The sequence below is a fragment of the Gastrolobium bilobum genome, unplaced genomic scaffold (genome assembly GCF_033153095.1).
Source record: "Gastrolobium bilobum isolate Gb01-03AN ecotype WA unplaced genomic scaffold, APGP_CSIRO_Gbil_v1 utg5733, whole genome shotgun sequence".
Taxonomy (NCBI): domain Eukaryota; kingdom Viridiplantae; phylum Streptophyta; class Magnoliopsida; order Fabales; family Fabaceae; genus Gastrolobium; species Gastrolobium bilobum.
In genome coordinates this window covers 250,588-268,823 of record NW_026897099.1, presented here as the reverse complement: position 1 = coordinate 268,823, position 18,236 = coordinate 250,588, and the positions used below count along the sequence as shown (strand labels likewise).

The 18,236-nt window shown below is 34.2% G+C and overlaps 2 protein-coding genes across 2 annotated transcripts; one reads left to right on the top strand and one right to left on the bottom strand.

The window, feature by feature from the left end:
• The first annotated feature begins 3,244 nt into the window (after positions 1 to 3,244).
• On the top strand, positions 3,245 to 6,167 carry LOC133304127 (probable UDP-arabinopyranose mutase 2). The gene is made up of 4 exons (XM_061504093.1): positions 3,245 to 3,649; positions 4,751 to 5,001; positions 5,110 to 5,278; positions 5,590 to 6,167. Exons 1-4 carry the CDS (start codon positions 3,326 to 3,328, stop codon positions 5,932 to 5,934), a joined length of 1,089 nt encoding a protein of 362 aa, XP_061360077.1. The 5' UTR covers positions 3,245 to 3,325; the 3' UTR covers positions 5,935 to 6,167.
• An 8,891-nt stretch (positions 6,168 to 15,058) lies between these two features.
• LOC133304141 (probable methyltransferase TCM_000336) lies at positions 15,059 to 17,021 on the bottom strand. The gene is made up of 4 exons (XM_061504111.1): positions 16,769 to 17,021; positions 16,266 to 16,670; positions 15,852 to 16,124; positions 15,059 to 15,416 (listed from the first exon to the last, which is right to left on the bottom strand). The coding sequence occupies exons 1-4, from the start codon at positions 16,841 to 16,843 to the stop codon at positions 15,084 to 15,086; spliced, it is 1,086 nt and encodes a 361-aa protein (XP_061360095.1). The 5' UTR covers positions 16,844 to 17,021; the 3' UTR covers positions 15,059 to 15,083.
• Between the last annotated feature and the right edge of the window lie 1,215 nt (positions 17,022 to 18,236).

Sequence of the window (18,236 nt, the reverse complement as noted above, 5' to 3'; positions counted from 1 at the left end):
ACATCAATTTGTTCAATTTTTTCAGTTACATGACATTACAAATACATTACAATCAAGCTCACCATCCCCTCATATGCTTCCTCCGCAATTCATCTTGTACTGGTAATCCTCATAGGACATGTACGTTTGTTGTGACCAATTTGTTTGCACAGGCTACATCTACTCTGACTGCTTGTCGGTTGAGACTCAGCCCAATCCATCTCATTTTGTATCCTTGAAGATTTTGGTCTTCCTTGTGCACATACCAAAGATGCATTTGGGATAAGGGTTGGGCCATCAATTTGTGGAATCAACAACTCATTGCCCATTGGATACCAATGTGCAGCATATACCTTATCAATTTGTGCAATTGAGAACACAAGATCAACATAATCATAGTGGTTCAACTTTTCTACCTTGCACACCGCTAAGACGTGACTGCAAGGAAATCTTCTAGATGTGAACCGTCCACATTGACATTTGCGATTGAGCAAGTCCACCCTCATTATGTCACTTGCATCATGAGTTGATTGATTGTAGGCATCCTCAACTTCAAATAGCTGCAGGTCCCTATCAAAAACCCGCACACGGAGGCTCACTGTTAATTGATCATTTTTTTTGGATGATATCCTCAACTTTTTTTGCAATTCTCAAACCCTTTGCCTTTGCTTTTTGGATCTTTTCACGTCTCTTGACGAAATACTCAACAAGTCTACTTTGAGTCATCTTCACCAATGCTGTTATAGGCAAATTACGTGCACCCCTCATGACCTTATTCACACACTCAGATAGGTTGGTCGTCATGTGACCAAACCTCCGACCCTCCTCATTGTAAGACCTGCACCATTTTTCTTTGGGAATATGATCTATCCATGAAGCTACTTGAGGGTTACTGTCGATAAATTCCTGGAATCTGATATCAAAATGAATCTTTGAACTCAAGTACCCAGAAAAACATGAAAAGTTGTATGTATTAGATACAAAAGGATGCATTATATACAATTTGTACATATTAAAAAAGAAGATTGTACCTAGCTTCATCAGGGTTTTCTTCAATTCCACATCTCTAAACTTAGTGTTAAAGTTGCTTCCGATGTGCCGTAGACAAAACACGTGATACGCAAATGGTGGCTGCCACTTACTGACCACCCAAGTATTTCCATTCTTCGGCAACAATGCCCTCACATACCAGGGCCATCCATCATTATGGCTTCGACACTTCATCACAAATCTATGGTCATCACTTTTTGCCACAACGGAAGTACGGTGAGCCTTCATACAATATAATTTGACTGCATGTTGCATTTCAGATTTGCTACGAAACTCCTGATACAAATATAAAGGATCCCCTAATTGCCAGCCACCGTGATCATCATCGTCACCATACAATATCTTCGTCTCATCATTAGGGTGTGCCCAATTAATGAAGGAATAATGTGAGCTTTCATTCCAAAATGGCTCGACCTCAGAACCTACGGATGCATTATAATGCCACCGTCAATACCAATCATAACACAAAAAATAATTGCTAAATTAAATCTTTAAAAACGAATCTTACCACTGCTAACAGGGTCAACATGAAGTGGTCTCGTAACCTGCGAACCCGGGGATGGTGAGCTTGTGTCAGCGTCGAAATTACCCTCTATCTCAATATCTGACGTGTCACCTAGCGGAATAACACTCTCAGGTTCACCATCCTCATCGCTGTCCATATCGGCATCCTGCTCATCCTCATCTATTTCCCGCAGTGTTATCTGACTTATGACAGGTGCAGGTGCAGATAAATCGACTACTCTTTCTTCATAACCAAAATACGGTTCACTTCTTGTATGCATGGGTGCAGATGAAGATTGACCACAATCTAATTCAACATAAATCTCAATAAAATTTTGAAATTTTCGGTCAACAATTGCATCTATGACACATTCCACATCTTCATCATCACATATATCGTTACCAATGTAGTATATAGCATCCTTACCAACTGTAGTCTCTACCCTGGCAATCATCCGCTGAACGCATTGGCTGCCTTGCAAACCCAATTTTTGCTGAATTCTCCCCTTTAACTCATTGTATGTAGTGCCCCGTTTGATTTTCAACATTTTCGTTTTTCCTTCAAATTGAACACCATTGGGGCCTTCATAATGCTTTCCATCATAGTAGATCATTGTTACATACATGTTTGGACTTGTGCTCATCTTCCACACGAAATTGGGACTAGGGTTCTGAAATTGGGGGTTTGGGTTCGAATTTTGGGGGTTTGGAATTGTGCAATGACAATGATTTCACAATATTAGGGCTTTAGAGACGGTGAGATGAAATACAATCGGATTGCAAGGATTACACATGAAAACAGGGAGCTATTTTGGTTTACACAACAACAAAAAGCGAAATGAGACCGAGAACATGAAAAATATAGGGTTTCAGTCGACATTTAGTCGACTAAATATCCCAAAAATGTAGTCGATCAAGATGTATTTTTAGTCGACTACATTTCGTGGTATCCAAATTGTGACTTTTGACCATTTGATCGACTAAAAATATAACGTAGTCGACTAAAGAGGGACAGATTGGTGGATAGTTCTGGATGAGGGGCAAATTGGTTATTAATTAATTAATGAAGGACAAAAAAGTCAAAAAGCCCTACAAATTAAACAATATATATTTGTAACATGGATACTTATTTAATAATCTCTATACAAATTTACAAAAATAAAACTTTTACACAGTATTATCTTTGATCACAGTTTAAAATATTAATTTTTGTTTTGTCAAGTGACTAATAATTTAAAAATCAGACTGAATCAGTTAGTTAATGTAATTAGACCGCAAACAAATTATTTTTCCCGTTTGAATATTATAAAGTTCAATCAATCATGCAAGATTTTATTTCGCGTAAAAATAAGGGAAAAGTTCATCAAGGTCGTTCTGGTTTCTTCTAGAATTACTTATGTTTTTGTAATTTTTTTATCATATATGTTCTTATGATTTGTAAAAGGGTATGTTTTTTATCACATATATTCCTTTGATTTTTTATATTTTACAAAGCACATGAACATATGATTTTTTATATTTTACAAAGCACAGGAACATATGTGATAAAAAAACAGTGACATAGATGGTTCTGAAGTAAATAACATGAGCATTTTTCCCCTAAAAATAAAATAAAATCACGCAAGATATTTTTGTTTTTCAAAAAATAAAATAAAAATATTTGTGTATATATCCAACCGCGCAGACACACAATTTCCGCGTTGAACACAGTCAGTCTCCACCGTTCAACTTCACATTCTGCTACTATTCTCTCTCTCTCTCCTCTCTCTCTCTCTCTCTTTCTCGTTCTCCAATGGCAGAAGCTTCTCACATACCAGTGCCACTGTTGAAGGATGAGCTTGACATCGTGATCCCCACGATCCGCAACCTTGATTTCTTGGAGATGTGGAGGCCCTTCTTCCAACCTTACCACCTCATCATCGTTCAGGACGGTGACCCTTCCAAGGTCATCAAGGTTCCTGAAGGTTTTGACTATGAGCTTTACAACCGCAACGATATCAACAGGATCTTGGGTCCCAAAGCTTCCTGTATCTCCTTCAAGGACTCTGCTTGTCGCTGCTTCGGTTACATGGTCTCGAAGAAGAAGTATATCTACACCATTGACGACGATTGCTTCGTAAGCACCCCCCCACCCCTTCATTCTGCTTTCTTCTTTTTCATCAGAAAGTTTACTACTTTGAATGAAAGTTTGTTTTTTGTTTATGGGTTTTTGAAATTCAGCTGGCTAAGTCATAAAGGTTTGATCTTTATGTTTTTTGTTTGCTTATCAATTTTGTTTTTTGGGTGGATTAATTTATTTGGGGTTTTGGGAATCTGGGTTTTGGTTGATTTTTTTTTCACGTGGGGTGCGTGGATCTTGCTTGATTTGGATCAGAATTGCATTCATTGGAGTGATGTGATGGTTGTGCTGAGGTTTTTGAAATGGGGCTAGATCTAACTTAGTATAAGGGCATTCTTGTTTGATTTGTTGAGTTGTGGGTAGTTTTTGTACAAGGACTTGGTTTTTTAGAAGATCATGAAGTTTAAGCTTGGTTTGAATAATCAGATGCGGATCGAGCTTATAAGCTCGCTTGATTTCTCTCATTGTCGACGAGAGTATGTTCGGGATGACTAGTTTTTGCAATTGATTTGATTTGATTTGTAAATGAAATTCTTTGTTCTTGAAGTTTTAAAATTAAGATTGATTTGATTTTGAAATCCTTGAGTTTCTTGATATCCACTAAAATTTGGCAGGATTTGATTTTAGTTTTAGTTGTTTGAATTAACAACCTTATTTATTTATTTATTAATTTATTCATTCTACCAGTTCTTATCAAGGATAAGGAAGTAAAATTCTTATAGCAAAATGAATTCCACTCGGAAGCTATTGCAAACGTAAAATTGGATTTCAAACGTGAGAATTCATCACTAAATCGAATCACTTCCAATTTTAATGATTTCAAATACAACCAGATCTGTACAGACTGTGAACATTCATTGGTGTTTTGTTTTTTGTTACCTTTCCAGAGGAAAATAATGGGAACAAATCTTGTTGAATTCTCTTCGTTTTCCTCTAACATTTTTTAAGCTACTCAACCTTGAATTGAAATATTGACTCTGGTTTGATTATTGCTGCCAGTAGATTCTTTGATATTTTACAATAACCTGTTGATTATTTTGAACAAATTTCTGAGAATGCACTATTGATTTTCTCAACATTTTCTATTTTCATGTGCAGGTTGCTAAAGACCCATCTGGCAAGAATATCAATGCACTTGAGCAACACATTAAGAATCTCCTATGTCCATCCACTCCACATTTCTTCAATACCCTTTATGATCCTTATAGAGAAGGTGCTGATTTTGTCCGTGGATACCCTTTTAGCCTTCGTGAGGGTGCCCCAACTGCTGCTTCTCATGGCCTTTGGCTCAACATTCCTGATTATGATGCTCCAACACAGCTTGTCAAGCCTCGTGAGAGGAACACCAGGTATGTAGCTCCTCCATTTTAGCCAATAAGTATTATGAATACTTTTATAGACATTATAGATATTCATACCCCGGTTTTGTTAACTACATTCTTGAGTATACTGTTCAGGTATGTTGATGCTGTTTTGACCATTCCCAAAGGAACATTGTTCCCCATGTGCGGTATGAATCTGGCCTTCGACCGTGAGCTGATTGGACCTGCAATGTACTTTGGACTCATGGGTGATGGTCAGCCTATTGGACGATACGATGATATGTGGGCTGGGTGGTGCATGAAGGTATGTTAATCTTGTGTCCCTTTTCTGTTAATAACTCATTAAATCCATGAGTCAAGGTCTACTTCTGGATCTCTATCTATTGATGTTTCTCTTACAATTACTTAAGTGATTACTTTGGTGATGTTTGGTTTTTTTTTTGTTTTCATCTTCAGTTGATATATATTTCACTAATAAATATGAAGATATCACCAATGTCTCTAATTGGTCTATATAGATTATCCACCTTGCTAGTTACTTTTTTTTTCCTTCAACAAAGCTACTTTCTCTATCGTGACAGAAAACTCATGTAAACTGCATTGATGGATTTGCAGGTTATCTGTGACCATTTGGGCTTGGGAGTCAAGACTGGTCTTCCATACATATGGCACAGCAAAGCAAGCAACCCATTTGTTAATCTCAAAAAGGAGTACAAAGGTATCTTCTGGCAAGAAGAGATCATTCCATTTTTCCAATCTGCCACCCTTCCAAAAGAATGCACCTCTGTTCAAAAATGCTACATTGAACTCTCCAAACAAGTCAAAGAGAAGCTTGGCACTGTTGATCCCTATTTCATCAAACTTGCAGACGCTATGGTCACTTGGATTGAAGCTTGGGATGAGCTTAACAACTCATCTGAAGAAAAATCTTCAAAGCAAGTTAATGGGGCTGACAAGTGAACTTTTAATAGTAGTTGCGGACTTTAGTTTTCAAATGGTGTAGTTCCTTATCAGTTCAATTTTATCTTCTTGGTTATCATTTTTGTTATCATTATTTTTATTGATATTGCAAGACTACAGAACAATTTATTGTTATTGATGTCGTCATTACTTTATATTATCTTATTATGATATTTATCCTTATTGTATTTCAGTATTATTTTTCCCCATTACGGGGGAGAGCCTAGACATTTCATCCGGTTTAGCAGATATTAAGACTTTAATTATATGTTTCTTTCATTTTATTTATGCAGATATTTCAGACCACTTATTTTGAATTTTTATTCACTATTATTTGTTAACTTTCGTTCTATGAATTTTTCACATATTATTATACAAGTCTCAGGCTTTACCACATTTGGTTCAGTGCACTTATAAAAGTTTAAATCAAACTATTTTTAGCCCAATTTGTTTAGTCTGTTTAACGTGTGAGTTTGTGTTCCCACCCAAAATAAATAACACAAATCATGGCTTGATTCTAACCAAGTACAAAGGCTAAAAAATTAAAATGCTTACCAAGTGTCGGTGTGGCTTTGTCTCTTTTTAAATTTGTTTCTATTTTCGAATGTTGTATCTTGTGAATGTTTTGAATTCAAAATTTATGAAAGGGAAAGAAACAGAAAGACGAGTTAAAAGTGAGGGAAAGAGACAAGGAGAGGAAAACGAGTTAATCCACGGTTTTAGTTGTTTGGATTTTGGAATCACTTGCACTTTTTTTTTTTCAACATTAAGAGTATGTTTGGATGAGTTTTTTTTTTCTTCAAAATCTGTTTTTTTTAAGAAAAAAAAGCACTTTTCGAAAAAAGTCTGTTTGGATGTCTGCTTTTAAAAAAAGCAGAAGTCATAAAGAAAGTCAAAAATTTACTTTTTCCGAAAGCTAAAAATTTTAGCTTTTAAAAAAAGAAGAAGTCAAAAGTCAAATATTTTTTTCAAAAATCAAATAATTTTTAAAAATTCTAAATAGCTGTAATTTTTATAGAAAATACTTTTAAAATAAAGAAGTGATAAAAAAGACTTTCTTAAAAAGCTAATAGAAACGAGCTCTAAGAGATATTACTTCTATCTTTAGTAACTTAAATACAACTTCTCTCTTAGTATTTCATCTAGTGTAAAATAATAAAAAACTAAGATAGCACATCTCTTCCTTCTCGCTTAATATATTAAGTGTAAAGTCTCTTTCAGTCCCTAACAAAAAAACATAATTCTTACTTTAGTCTCTTACAAAAAAATAATTAGTTCTTATGAAATTCAAAGTGGATTCATTTTAAATTTTTTGAGGGATTAATGTGGACCTTTTAAAAATTGTGAGGGATTATAATTTCAATTAAATGGGTTTAGTTTGAATTTTTTAAAGATCTCGGGACTAATTTTTTTTATAAGGGATTAAAGTGACTCAAGAGAGGATCTCTTAGGATCTAAAAAGGGCTTTAGTCATATATTAATTATTTCTATTTACATCTTATTTTAAAAAGTATTGATAAGATTACACCATGTTCAGGATTTAATTTGACACACGATAAACGAGTGCATTGAAAAGTAGAAGGTTTCCTCTTTGACATCCATTGCCAGCAACAACCCAAGAAGGTTATGTTGTTTACCCGAAATCTAGCAAGAGTTCTGCATTTCTTTTTGTCTTTTTTCCACCCCGGAACGTCCCTGCCACCACAGTAATGGCATATCCAATTTTATTTTTTTCTTCCTTATAGCAACCTACAAGGCACGATATCTGAAGTGCCAGTGCTAAACTTATTCCATACTAAATTGGCACATAGCACAGGGGATGAGAATTATATACTATTACGTCACACAACAGCGATATTTGTCAGGTCCAATTTTATATATTTGTCTATCGCTACTATTTGGTTCCATATGTAAAGTAAAACCAATAAAACTCATCCAAATTCACACCAGAAGAAAAGCAAGAAAAAGGAGAGAGAGAGAGAGAAACCAATAGTAGCCACGGCTATAAACATTCCCATTTTACCATGTTGTAGTAGATAATATTATTTTTTGCACAAAGATAAAAATGTGTGAGGTCATTTTTTTTTTCTCTTCTCTTCATATGACCTCACATAAGCTTCACACACTTTTATATATACGTAGGAGATAATTTTATCTCCGAGAAACATCAAACTCATATATATATGAATTTAATATTTCTATTTTTGCTGCAAAGAATATTTATCTGTCATACTCATATAAAAGCTAGTGAATCTCATTATTTTATTTTTTTATGTACAATAAAACCCATTTATTTTTATATGAGTGTGTCAAAAAAATATTTTCTGCATGTAAAAGAACAAACATATTTTTTTTACAACTTGGGCAATCAGCCATCAAAATGGATCAACTTCAACTAGCTGATTTACATAACTTGAACAAAAAATATGCATATTGGTATAAACAATTGAAACCAAAAAAATTTCGGCTTACTTTTTCTGATCTGATTTGGCCCATCCCGTTGGTCCGGCCCGTGAGATCAAACATGTTATTAACATTATCTCTTGTGAGTGAGCAAGAGAAAATGTCTCGTGCTATCACAGCTAGAGCCAAATCAATAAGATCACATTTCCATGGTATGTTTCTGAAATGTCTCGTGTTATCACAGCTAGAACCAAATCAACAATATCACATTTATATTTATGTATGTGTAAATTTATCTTAACAATATATACATGGATTTATAATTCTTTGCATGATCAAAAGTTGCTTCTTCTTCTTTTTGCACATGTTCACTATACAAATTAACTTGTGTTCTTCAATCTTACTTTCAGCTTGATAATTGAACGTTTAATTGTAAGGCTTCTGTACGTAATTAACACTCCAGTATGCTTGAATGCTTGAACATGTTGATAACAGAAAATGATAGGATAGACTTGAAAAATGGTATTCTAATATATTATAGAATTGTAAATAATCTGTACAAAGGGTTCTCTATTTATAGAGAATATTTGACCTAATTTTAACCTAATGGGCTTGGCCCAATACAACAAATAAATGACTAAATAATAACTAAATAATTATTATTTACAACACTCCCCCTCAAGCTGAGGAATAGATATTTATCATTCCCAGCTTGCTAGTAAGTGCTTGAAATCTGTCTGAAGGAAGCCCCTTTGTTAATAGATCAGCTAATTGACGCCCAGTGGGAATGTATGGAGTGGTAATCAACCCGCTATCAAGTTTCTCTTTGATGAAATGGCGGTCAACCTCAATATGTTTAGTCCGATCATGTTGGACTGGATTATGAGCTATACAAATAGCGGACTTATTATCACATAGCAGCTTCATAGGTCCCTCACATTTTATTTTGAGATCATCAAGTACAATTTTCAGCCACAGTAACTCACAAATGCCTTGAGCTATAGCTCGAAAATCAGCTTCTGCACTTGATCTGGCAACCACATCTTGTTTTTTACTTCTCCATGTCACCAAGTTACCGCAAAGAAACATGCAATAACCAGTGGTAGAACGACGGTCAGTCACGGATCCAGCATAATCAGCATCTGTGTAGACTTCTACAGATAGATTGCCATCACGTCGGAATAACAATCCTTTACCAGGAGTACCTTTAAGATACTGAAGAATTCTCTTTACTGCCTGCATGTGTTTTTCTTTTGGATCGTGCATAAACTGATTGACAACACTAACAGCATAAGCTAGGTCTGGTCTAGTATGGGCCAGATGTATCAATTTCCCAACTAGCCGTTGATATTGTCCTTTATCAACTGGAGGACTCTCTTCTTCGTAGCCCATTTTGTGATTCTGCTCAATAGAAGTATTAGAGGGTTTACACCCGAGCTTTCCTCTTCTTTGAGAAGATCAAGAACATATTTCCTCTGGCTGATAAAAATTCCTTTGCTTGAATGAGCTACTTCTATCCCTAGGAAATATCTCAGTTTCCTAAGGTCTTTGGTTTCAAACTCAGAGGCAAGCCGTGTTTGCAGAATCTGTCTCTCCACAAAATCATCACCTGTGATAATAATATCATCAACATATACAAGGAGCACAGTAAGCTTCCCATTTTGGGAGTGCTTGAAGAAAAGAGTGTGATCTCCTTGGCTCTGTCTGTATCCTAAGGTCATCATAACCTTAGTAAATCTTCCAAACCAAGCACGAGGTGTCTGCTTCAATCCATACAAGGCCTTCGTCGGCTGATATTTTTCAAAGGGGCGGCGCGTGAGAGCGCGTGGATGGGCTTCGTCGGCTGATATTTTTCTGGTGTGGTCGTCCGGTGAGCGCGCACTTGTCTGTGGGTGGTCGCGGTTGAAAAGTCGCCGAAAAGTGGTCCAAACGGTGAAGACAGATCTGATTGGAGGCGGTCGGAGGTGTTTCGGTCGTTTGTGGCGGAGGAACAGTGCGTAGAATGATAGATCGGAGGAAAAATAAGGTCAACAATGGTCCCCGGAAAAATTTTCCGGTGGCGGCAAGAGACAAAGAAATTAGGGTTTTGTTAAAAAAGAAGATAATATGTGCGGAAGCAAAGCCCTCAGATCGAGAGCTCTGATACCAACTTGAAAAAGGGTATTCTAATATATTATAGAATTGTAAATAATCTGTAAAAATGGTTCTCTATTTATAGAGAATATTTGACCTAATTTTAACCTAATGGGCTTGGCCCAATACAACAAATAAATGACTAAATAATAACTAAATAATTATTATTTACAACAGATAGCGTCTAAGCCTGTCTTTGGAAAAATGGTGGCCCCCTTAGAACTTAGAAGCCCGTTCTGTAAATACGAATGTGCTTTGTTTTTTGGGCCAATATGTTTGGCAAAATTGCAGAGAATCAATTTTGTACCTCAAATCATGATTTAATTACATGTGTGTATTGCGTTGACAAAATTGTTCTCATGATTTAACATTATGATTTTACTTTTTTTCAATACATATGATTTTACTTTAATGATATTTATATATGATCTTTATCATTTATTTCACAGTTAAAATTGGTTTTTTTTTTTTTGGTAAAATAGAGGGGAAAAACCCCGAAAACAATCAAGTCCAAACAACCTTACGAGAATTACAAACCAAAGAAAAATCTGCCAAATACAAAGGCAAAATAGCAGGGGGAGGAGAAGGAAAAAAACATAAATTACTCTCCATATGATGGTCAAATGGGAACTTGGATTGCTAGTCAGCGCAATTATTGCATTCTCGGTATGCATGTACCAAATAAACCTCCCAATCCTTTTGTAACCATGCTCGAATGCGAGTCACCAAACGAGACTCTCGAGCTACTCTACCATTCTTGGTGAGTAAAGTGATAACTGAGCTAGAATCACTTTCTAATAAGCAACGCCTCCAACCACCAGCCCAAGCTGCTTCAAGACCTCTAAGGACACCCCATAATTCAGCAACAAACGCTGATTATTGACCTATGTCATAAGCCAATCCCTGAAGCCAACGGCCAGATTCATCCTTGATGACCACACCACAAGCAGCCCCACCACCAGCACCCCTAGCTGCCCCATCAGTATTAATTTTTATCCATCATGACTCCGGGTGAATCTAACAAACAGAAATAAATTCATGTGTCCTTCTAGTCTTAACACCATAACAGCTTAACCAAACTTGATCGTACTCCTTAACTTGCTGAGCTATAGTATCAATTTTATAAGAGTACCAATCAAATGCACCACCATGTATAATATTATTTCTCCACAACCAGGCATGTCAAACAGTCACAATAAATACCAAAGACCAGGGAACATTAAAAATCCTCATCGAATCAAGGCTCAAATTTAACGAAAGCCAATTTTCAAAATCAGCAGTAAAGAATTCACTTACCATATCAGTATATAAAAGATCTAACCAGACATTTCTGATTCTACTACAATCTCTGGCCATGTGTAATATGGACTCCTCAGCACCGTTACACAACAGACAGGAAGCAGCAGACAAATTTAACATTGACAGCATCTTCTTGGTTGGCAGACGATTATGAGCTGTCTTCCACATAAAAAAACTGATTCTATTTGGTACTTTAAACTTCCAAATCTGAGACCACACGTTGTTCTCTTGAAGAATTTCCTCTGAATGATTTGCCAAAGCATTATACAGCTGCTTGATTGTTACCCCACTTGAACCAGGAAGATCCCACAATAATCTATCAGGCCCATTAGAAACATGAGGTGGCAGGTGACCTTTAATTACCTGAATAGTTTCCTGTGGAAGGCAATTGGACAATTCACTGCAATCCCAAGATCCATCCTCTGTCACAAAATCCATAACTTTTCTTCCAAAACTTGCCTGGGGAATAGTAGCAGTAGCTTTACTAGCTAAATTACCTTCATGATCTAACCAAACCTTTATAAAAAATAATTCACTTCAAACTCACTTTTAACTAAAATTAATTTTACAAAATCAAAATAAACAAAAATCAATTTTACAAGCACTCACCCAAATACATACTAAATTGCTACTTTAACAAGTGATAATTATATCTGATCAATATTAACATCAATAATACCTTTATTCCAAATTAGTTAGAATCAGTGATAAATGAACCACATTTTTATTACGAAAAGAGATAATTATGTTTGATATTGAAAAAAAGTCCTCTAAAGTAAGTTTATCTTTAAAATAAATAAAAAAGTGGATACATATTTAATCAGTCACATTAGAGACAAATTAAAGTTGAACAATGGTATAGGCAAAATGTTTACCTTAATTATATTGATTCTAAAGAATTTGTAATTCATTGCCAAGGTACATATGTTTTTAATAAAATTAAATCACTCATCTTTTCAACTTAGTTGTTACTTCGATAATTTTTTTAGAGACTAACATTCTTATGAAAAGAAAGTTACCTGTAATATTTCGAGCGCTGATAAGGGCAGTGAGTGATCGTCGATGCAAAAGAGATGATGCACATATAAGGATTGGTGCAAGTTTTTAGTGGAATGAATACATGAATGAATCGAATCAACACTCGAAGAAAGGGATCCAGAGACTATGTAGGTGGTATGAGACTGTACATTTGATGATAGCTTAAAGAATTTAATATGTAATACCTATACTAACAAGATGCATCTAATTTTCGGTAGCTCATAACTTAAGAACTTCATAGTTAAGTGTGTTTGACTCGGAGCAATTTTGGGATGAGTGACCGTCTGAAAAGTTTCTCAGAAAATATGTGAGTGAGGACAAAGTACACTGAAAAATATTGTGTTGGTTTATGAGGACAGTCGTTGATCTGCAAGCGGCTGGACGTTACATTACCAAATTAGATTTTTTTTTTTAAAAAAAGGCGAGAAATTATTGCTATACAAGAAATGAATCAAGATGGATTGAAATGCAAATCAAAAGCCTGAAACTAATACTTTTTACACGTTATAAACATTTGGTCTTGCATTTATTTTGCATTTGATGAAAAATTTATTGGATACCACTTATGATTTGTCATATGCATTGAAAAGGAAATATCGTGATATTATTGATGCATGTCATGGAATTGATTAATATTTCAAACATATATTATATGCTACAGACTTTAAGACCAAGAAAGTGAATGGAACCTTTTCTTTAACAAAATTCATTATGTTGATAGTCCTGATATAGAAGATATGTTCTTATCCATAGGGTGGTCATGACTCATGATCATGTCCAGTTCTAACAGATTAAAAGTTACATCATTATCGAATTGATTTGCTTTATACAGTTGTGAACACACCAGATACCACTTTAAGAACCTAAAGATCATAAACTAATCTATATATAAAATTATAATACATTTTTAATAATAATTTAAGCTTTTAATCTATATTTTTTTTAGTGACTGAAACAAGTTATTATTAATTTTAAATTCAAAATTCTTTGAATTAATTATATATATCTTCCTTATAATTTTAAATATTTTTTATTTTTATTATATTTTTAAGACCATATCTAAATTAATTATTAACTATTCAATTTTTACAATTATAAACATTCTTTCTTATTTTTTTCTTTTTTAAATTTTACTTGAATTTAAAGACTTGTATAATGTATACAAAATACTAGTTAGTTATGTTTAAAAAATATTGAATTTTTTTGTTTGTTTGGCATACTTAATTCTAGATAAATAGTTTTCAACGTTTGGCAAGTAAAAATTAATTTTGTTAAGTTCTACTTATATAATTTTTCTCCCATTAAAATTTGATAGTTCTTAACAACTAGTTAGGGACATAATAATAATAATAATAAGTGTTTAATTATTTTAGTAGATAAATTAGTTTAAATTATACTTGAATCACTTGTTTATTCATTCGTGCGTTTACTTATTGAGTTTGTGTTAATGTTACATGTTGCCACATCAACCCAGGATAGAGTATGCATCTCAATAAAAATTGGGAAGACTAAACCAAATGAGAGACCGATGCTGAACAAATGATTATTTTTGCCACTTACATTAAAAATATCGTATTTAATGACATAGACAATCATCTTATCATTCAATGATTTTAACACAAAATTATATAGAGGACGAATACAATATTGTCCGAAATAGATTGATTTTGTAATTTTTCATCATTAATATTTTGTTATATATTTTAAAATTTTCAAATATATGATTAAGTTATACCGCAAGTGCTAGCTACACCACCCTTGAAAAAAAAAGTTTATATAGACTCCTCGAAGAAAGGGATAGAAAGTGAGTGGATGCAATTTAGACATGTCTCGTTATTACGAACCAAAATATCCTTTCGGAATTTATATATATTTTGAAAAATATTTATTATTTTAAGGAAAATTATACACATAAGATTCATCTTTCATGTTACACTCACATAAAAAGATGTGCCTCACTTTTTTTTTTTTTTTAAAAAAAAATTGATGGACCCCACTTAATTTATCTCACAACATAAGATAACTTCACTCCTAAAACATTATAGAAGTAAAGCCCTTATTTTAAATAAAACAACTTTATGTTATTCTAAATGAGATACGTCATATTTTAATATGCATTTGATGATTTTTTTATATTTTCTCTCTAATGTAAAATTAGAAAAAGAGAAAAAATTTAGGAGAGCAAATAAAAAAATCATCAATTATATATAAAAAAAAAACCTTTTTTTAGCTAAAATAACACAATGACATTTAAAATTATAATTTTTCTTTTACATTCATATTTTTTTTAGAACCAGAACGAAAGAAATGGGCTTAATATCCTCCTCAGTCATTTCTGCATCCACGAGTCTTGCATAGTTCTCAAACAAACTGTTTAAGATCCTTTCTCCGAAATGGTTAGTGATCATTGATTCTTGAATGGCCCTAACTGCCATTGCAACCTTTGTACCATAGCTTTCCATGGCTTGCACGCTCTTGTCTATCTCAACCATCTCTAACCTCTCCAACTTCAATGAACCTTCTTTCCTCACCCCCTCTTCTATTTCTTCCCTTGATGGTGCATAGAAATGCACGTCATATGAATCAACCTTCTCTTGTTCTATCTCTCCCTTCAACACAAATTAAAGCCAACAAATAAAAAAGTTATAAAAAGGAGACAAAATAATTCACAATTACTTGTGTATCCATATATTTTTCACTAGTACCTATGCTATCTCCATTATTAGTTGCCCAAAGTTTAGAGATAATGACACAATTAGAGCATATGAGTATATCATCTAATTACTTAATTATGACCAAATATCCATCCAAAATCGTTTTGTTGACACTATTTCAAGTCAAGCCAACTCTATTAATTGACTAGATTTAAGGATTTATAATGAAAAATAAAAATCAGTAAATGGTTGAAAGATCATGTCAAGGACCATGTTGAAAGTAGGGACTATATAGGCACTCGTTGTGAACTTTAATTTGTCATTGTGTGCTGAATTTCAACTTATTAGTTTTTATAAATAATAATACTATAATGCATTTTAGAAATGTACCTGTGAGACTAAAATAGCAAATGAACGAGAAAGAATCTCCCAGAAGAAAGAGTTGCCTCTGTCAACATGTTCTGGGCCTTTTCTTCCCATGAAAATCAGCACCATTCTTCCCCCAACAACTAGTTCTTCTGACCTTGACCGAAGGAACAAGGAAAAGTCTTGCTGGAATTGTTGCAAGTATGCTTCTGGCACCACTGCAGGGCTTAATTCAGAAATGTAAACACAACCCTTGTTCAATGACATTCCCTGTTCATCATAGAGAGCTGGAGGAACCTGCATGACACAAACCAGCAACAACTATGACTAAATATATAGTCCCAGATAAGGGTGTAAGGGTACAAGATGAGCATGCTTAGAAAGGGGGAAGGGTATAAATGAAAAAAAAAAGAGAGAGTAGATATATTGGGCCCTCACCCTTGAAAGCCAGTGTAAACTGTGGGAGGAGTGGACAAAGTGTAGGTAACTGTTTGGAAAAAGTCTTCCATAAAATGAACCAGGGTAACCTCCCATAAAAATGGGAGAAACCCCATGTTCTCTGTCTTGCATAAGCAACCTGTGGAACTCTGGCAAGGCCTTGAAGATTGAGTTGAAGTCATTTGTTGGAAGATCATTAAGGTAGACACGGAACTCGGTAGAATGGTGCTTGATCTTTTGGCTTATGCCTTGGATGGCTTGGAAGATATCTTTGATGATTGATAGAGTGTTGGGTCCAGAGGAACAACCCAAATCAGCAATGCCAATGCTCTTGGGAGTGGTTTCAAGGTAAAGATCCTCAACTGTTTGTATGATTATGTGCTTTACCTTATCAGATGCCTTCTTCTGTCACAATCAAAACAGATAAACATGATTAGAAAGAAAGAATTCAATTCTAAGCCATGACAAGAAAACGATCATAGGTTGGGAGAGAGAAAGAGAACCTGTAGTGAGGAATTCTTGGCATAGCTAGTTTTGCCAACTCCTCCAGTCATGTGGAAGACTTTCTCTACATCCATTTTTCTAACAAGAGTAATACATTTGCTGAAATCGCAAAAATCTTGTACATATAATCTCTCTCGTTCGCGTTCAACTCATCGAAGTTTGCATCGTACTTAGGAGGAGAAAGCAAAGCTTGAATTGAATTGAATTGAACGCATATGAATAAGCGCTTTGCCGAGTTGATGAAGTAACAGAAGTGGTGAACTAGCTATTAACCTGTATATGTAATATGTTGAAGAGAGTTTCTCTGTTGACTGACTGAGTATGAAGTTTGGGTCAATAATTCACTTCCAAGGGTGTTGTTTTACTTTTCCTCAAGGTCTCTCTTATATCCACAATGACTTTTGTTTTGTGCGTTTTTCAGAAAGTCCCACAAAAGTAAAAGAAGTGGCAGTATCAAGACGATTAGAGACTCGCATGCGTGATTTCTTAACAGAAGAAATGAGAAAAGACCACTGAGAAGGAATTTTAGATTAGATACGTAACGTGCTGGCATTGGGAGAGGCTTTCACAGCTGTTTGTTTTGTTTTGCTTTTTCTATCAACTTCCACTAGATGTAGAAATACGCATCCCCTTCTGACTTATAAGCACGGGTGCATTGCATTTGCACCCTTCTCTGAATTTTAATTTTTTATTACTTTATATATAAATTAATCTTTTTTTATAATATAAGTTATTAGTATTAATAATTAGTTTATTTCTCAAAAATATTTATGATAATTAATATTTTTTGTTAATCTTAATAACACTTACAGTTTTTAAATTTTTTTTTTATTATATAAAATTCTGTATCACCAACTATCCATAACATGACATTTGGTTCAGGAGAAATTTTTTTTTATCAGAAAAATAGAATTAGTAGGAATATGATGAGAAAATAATTTTAGTAGGAAAGTTTCAAAAACATTATTTGGCACGCCAAAATATTACTGAAAAAATTGAGTTAAATTTTCTGAGTGTATGTTGGTTGAAGGTAAAATATTAATAGAAAAATCGATTAAAAATACAAAAATAACCCTTGATCATACTTTTTGAATATGAATTACCGTTGTATACCCTTTATCAGTGGAGTGTGTCTTGCCATTTAGCCGGTTAAGTACAAAATATCATGTTCGAAATAGTCTTCTAAACAGTGTTTTCTATCTAATCTGCTTCACATTTTTCAAACGCTAAGTAAATATGTTAGCTGGGGAAATTGTTCAATATCCTGAACCAAACACGATCCTCCCAAAAGATCAAAGTCAGATGCATGCAAAAAAATTTCAATAACCTGAACCAAACGCTCTATGAGTGATATTTTTGGTACACCTTGAATTTTATTTGATATATGGTCTTACATCCTCTAACTCAAAATAAATAAATGAAATAAAAATACACAATAATTAAGAATCAATCAACTCAAACTATAAA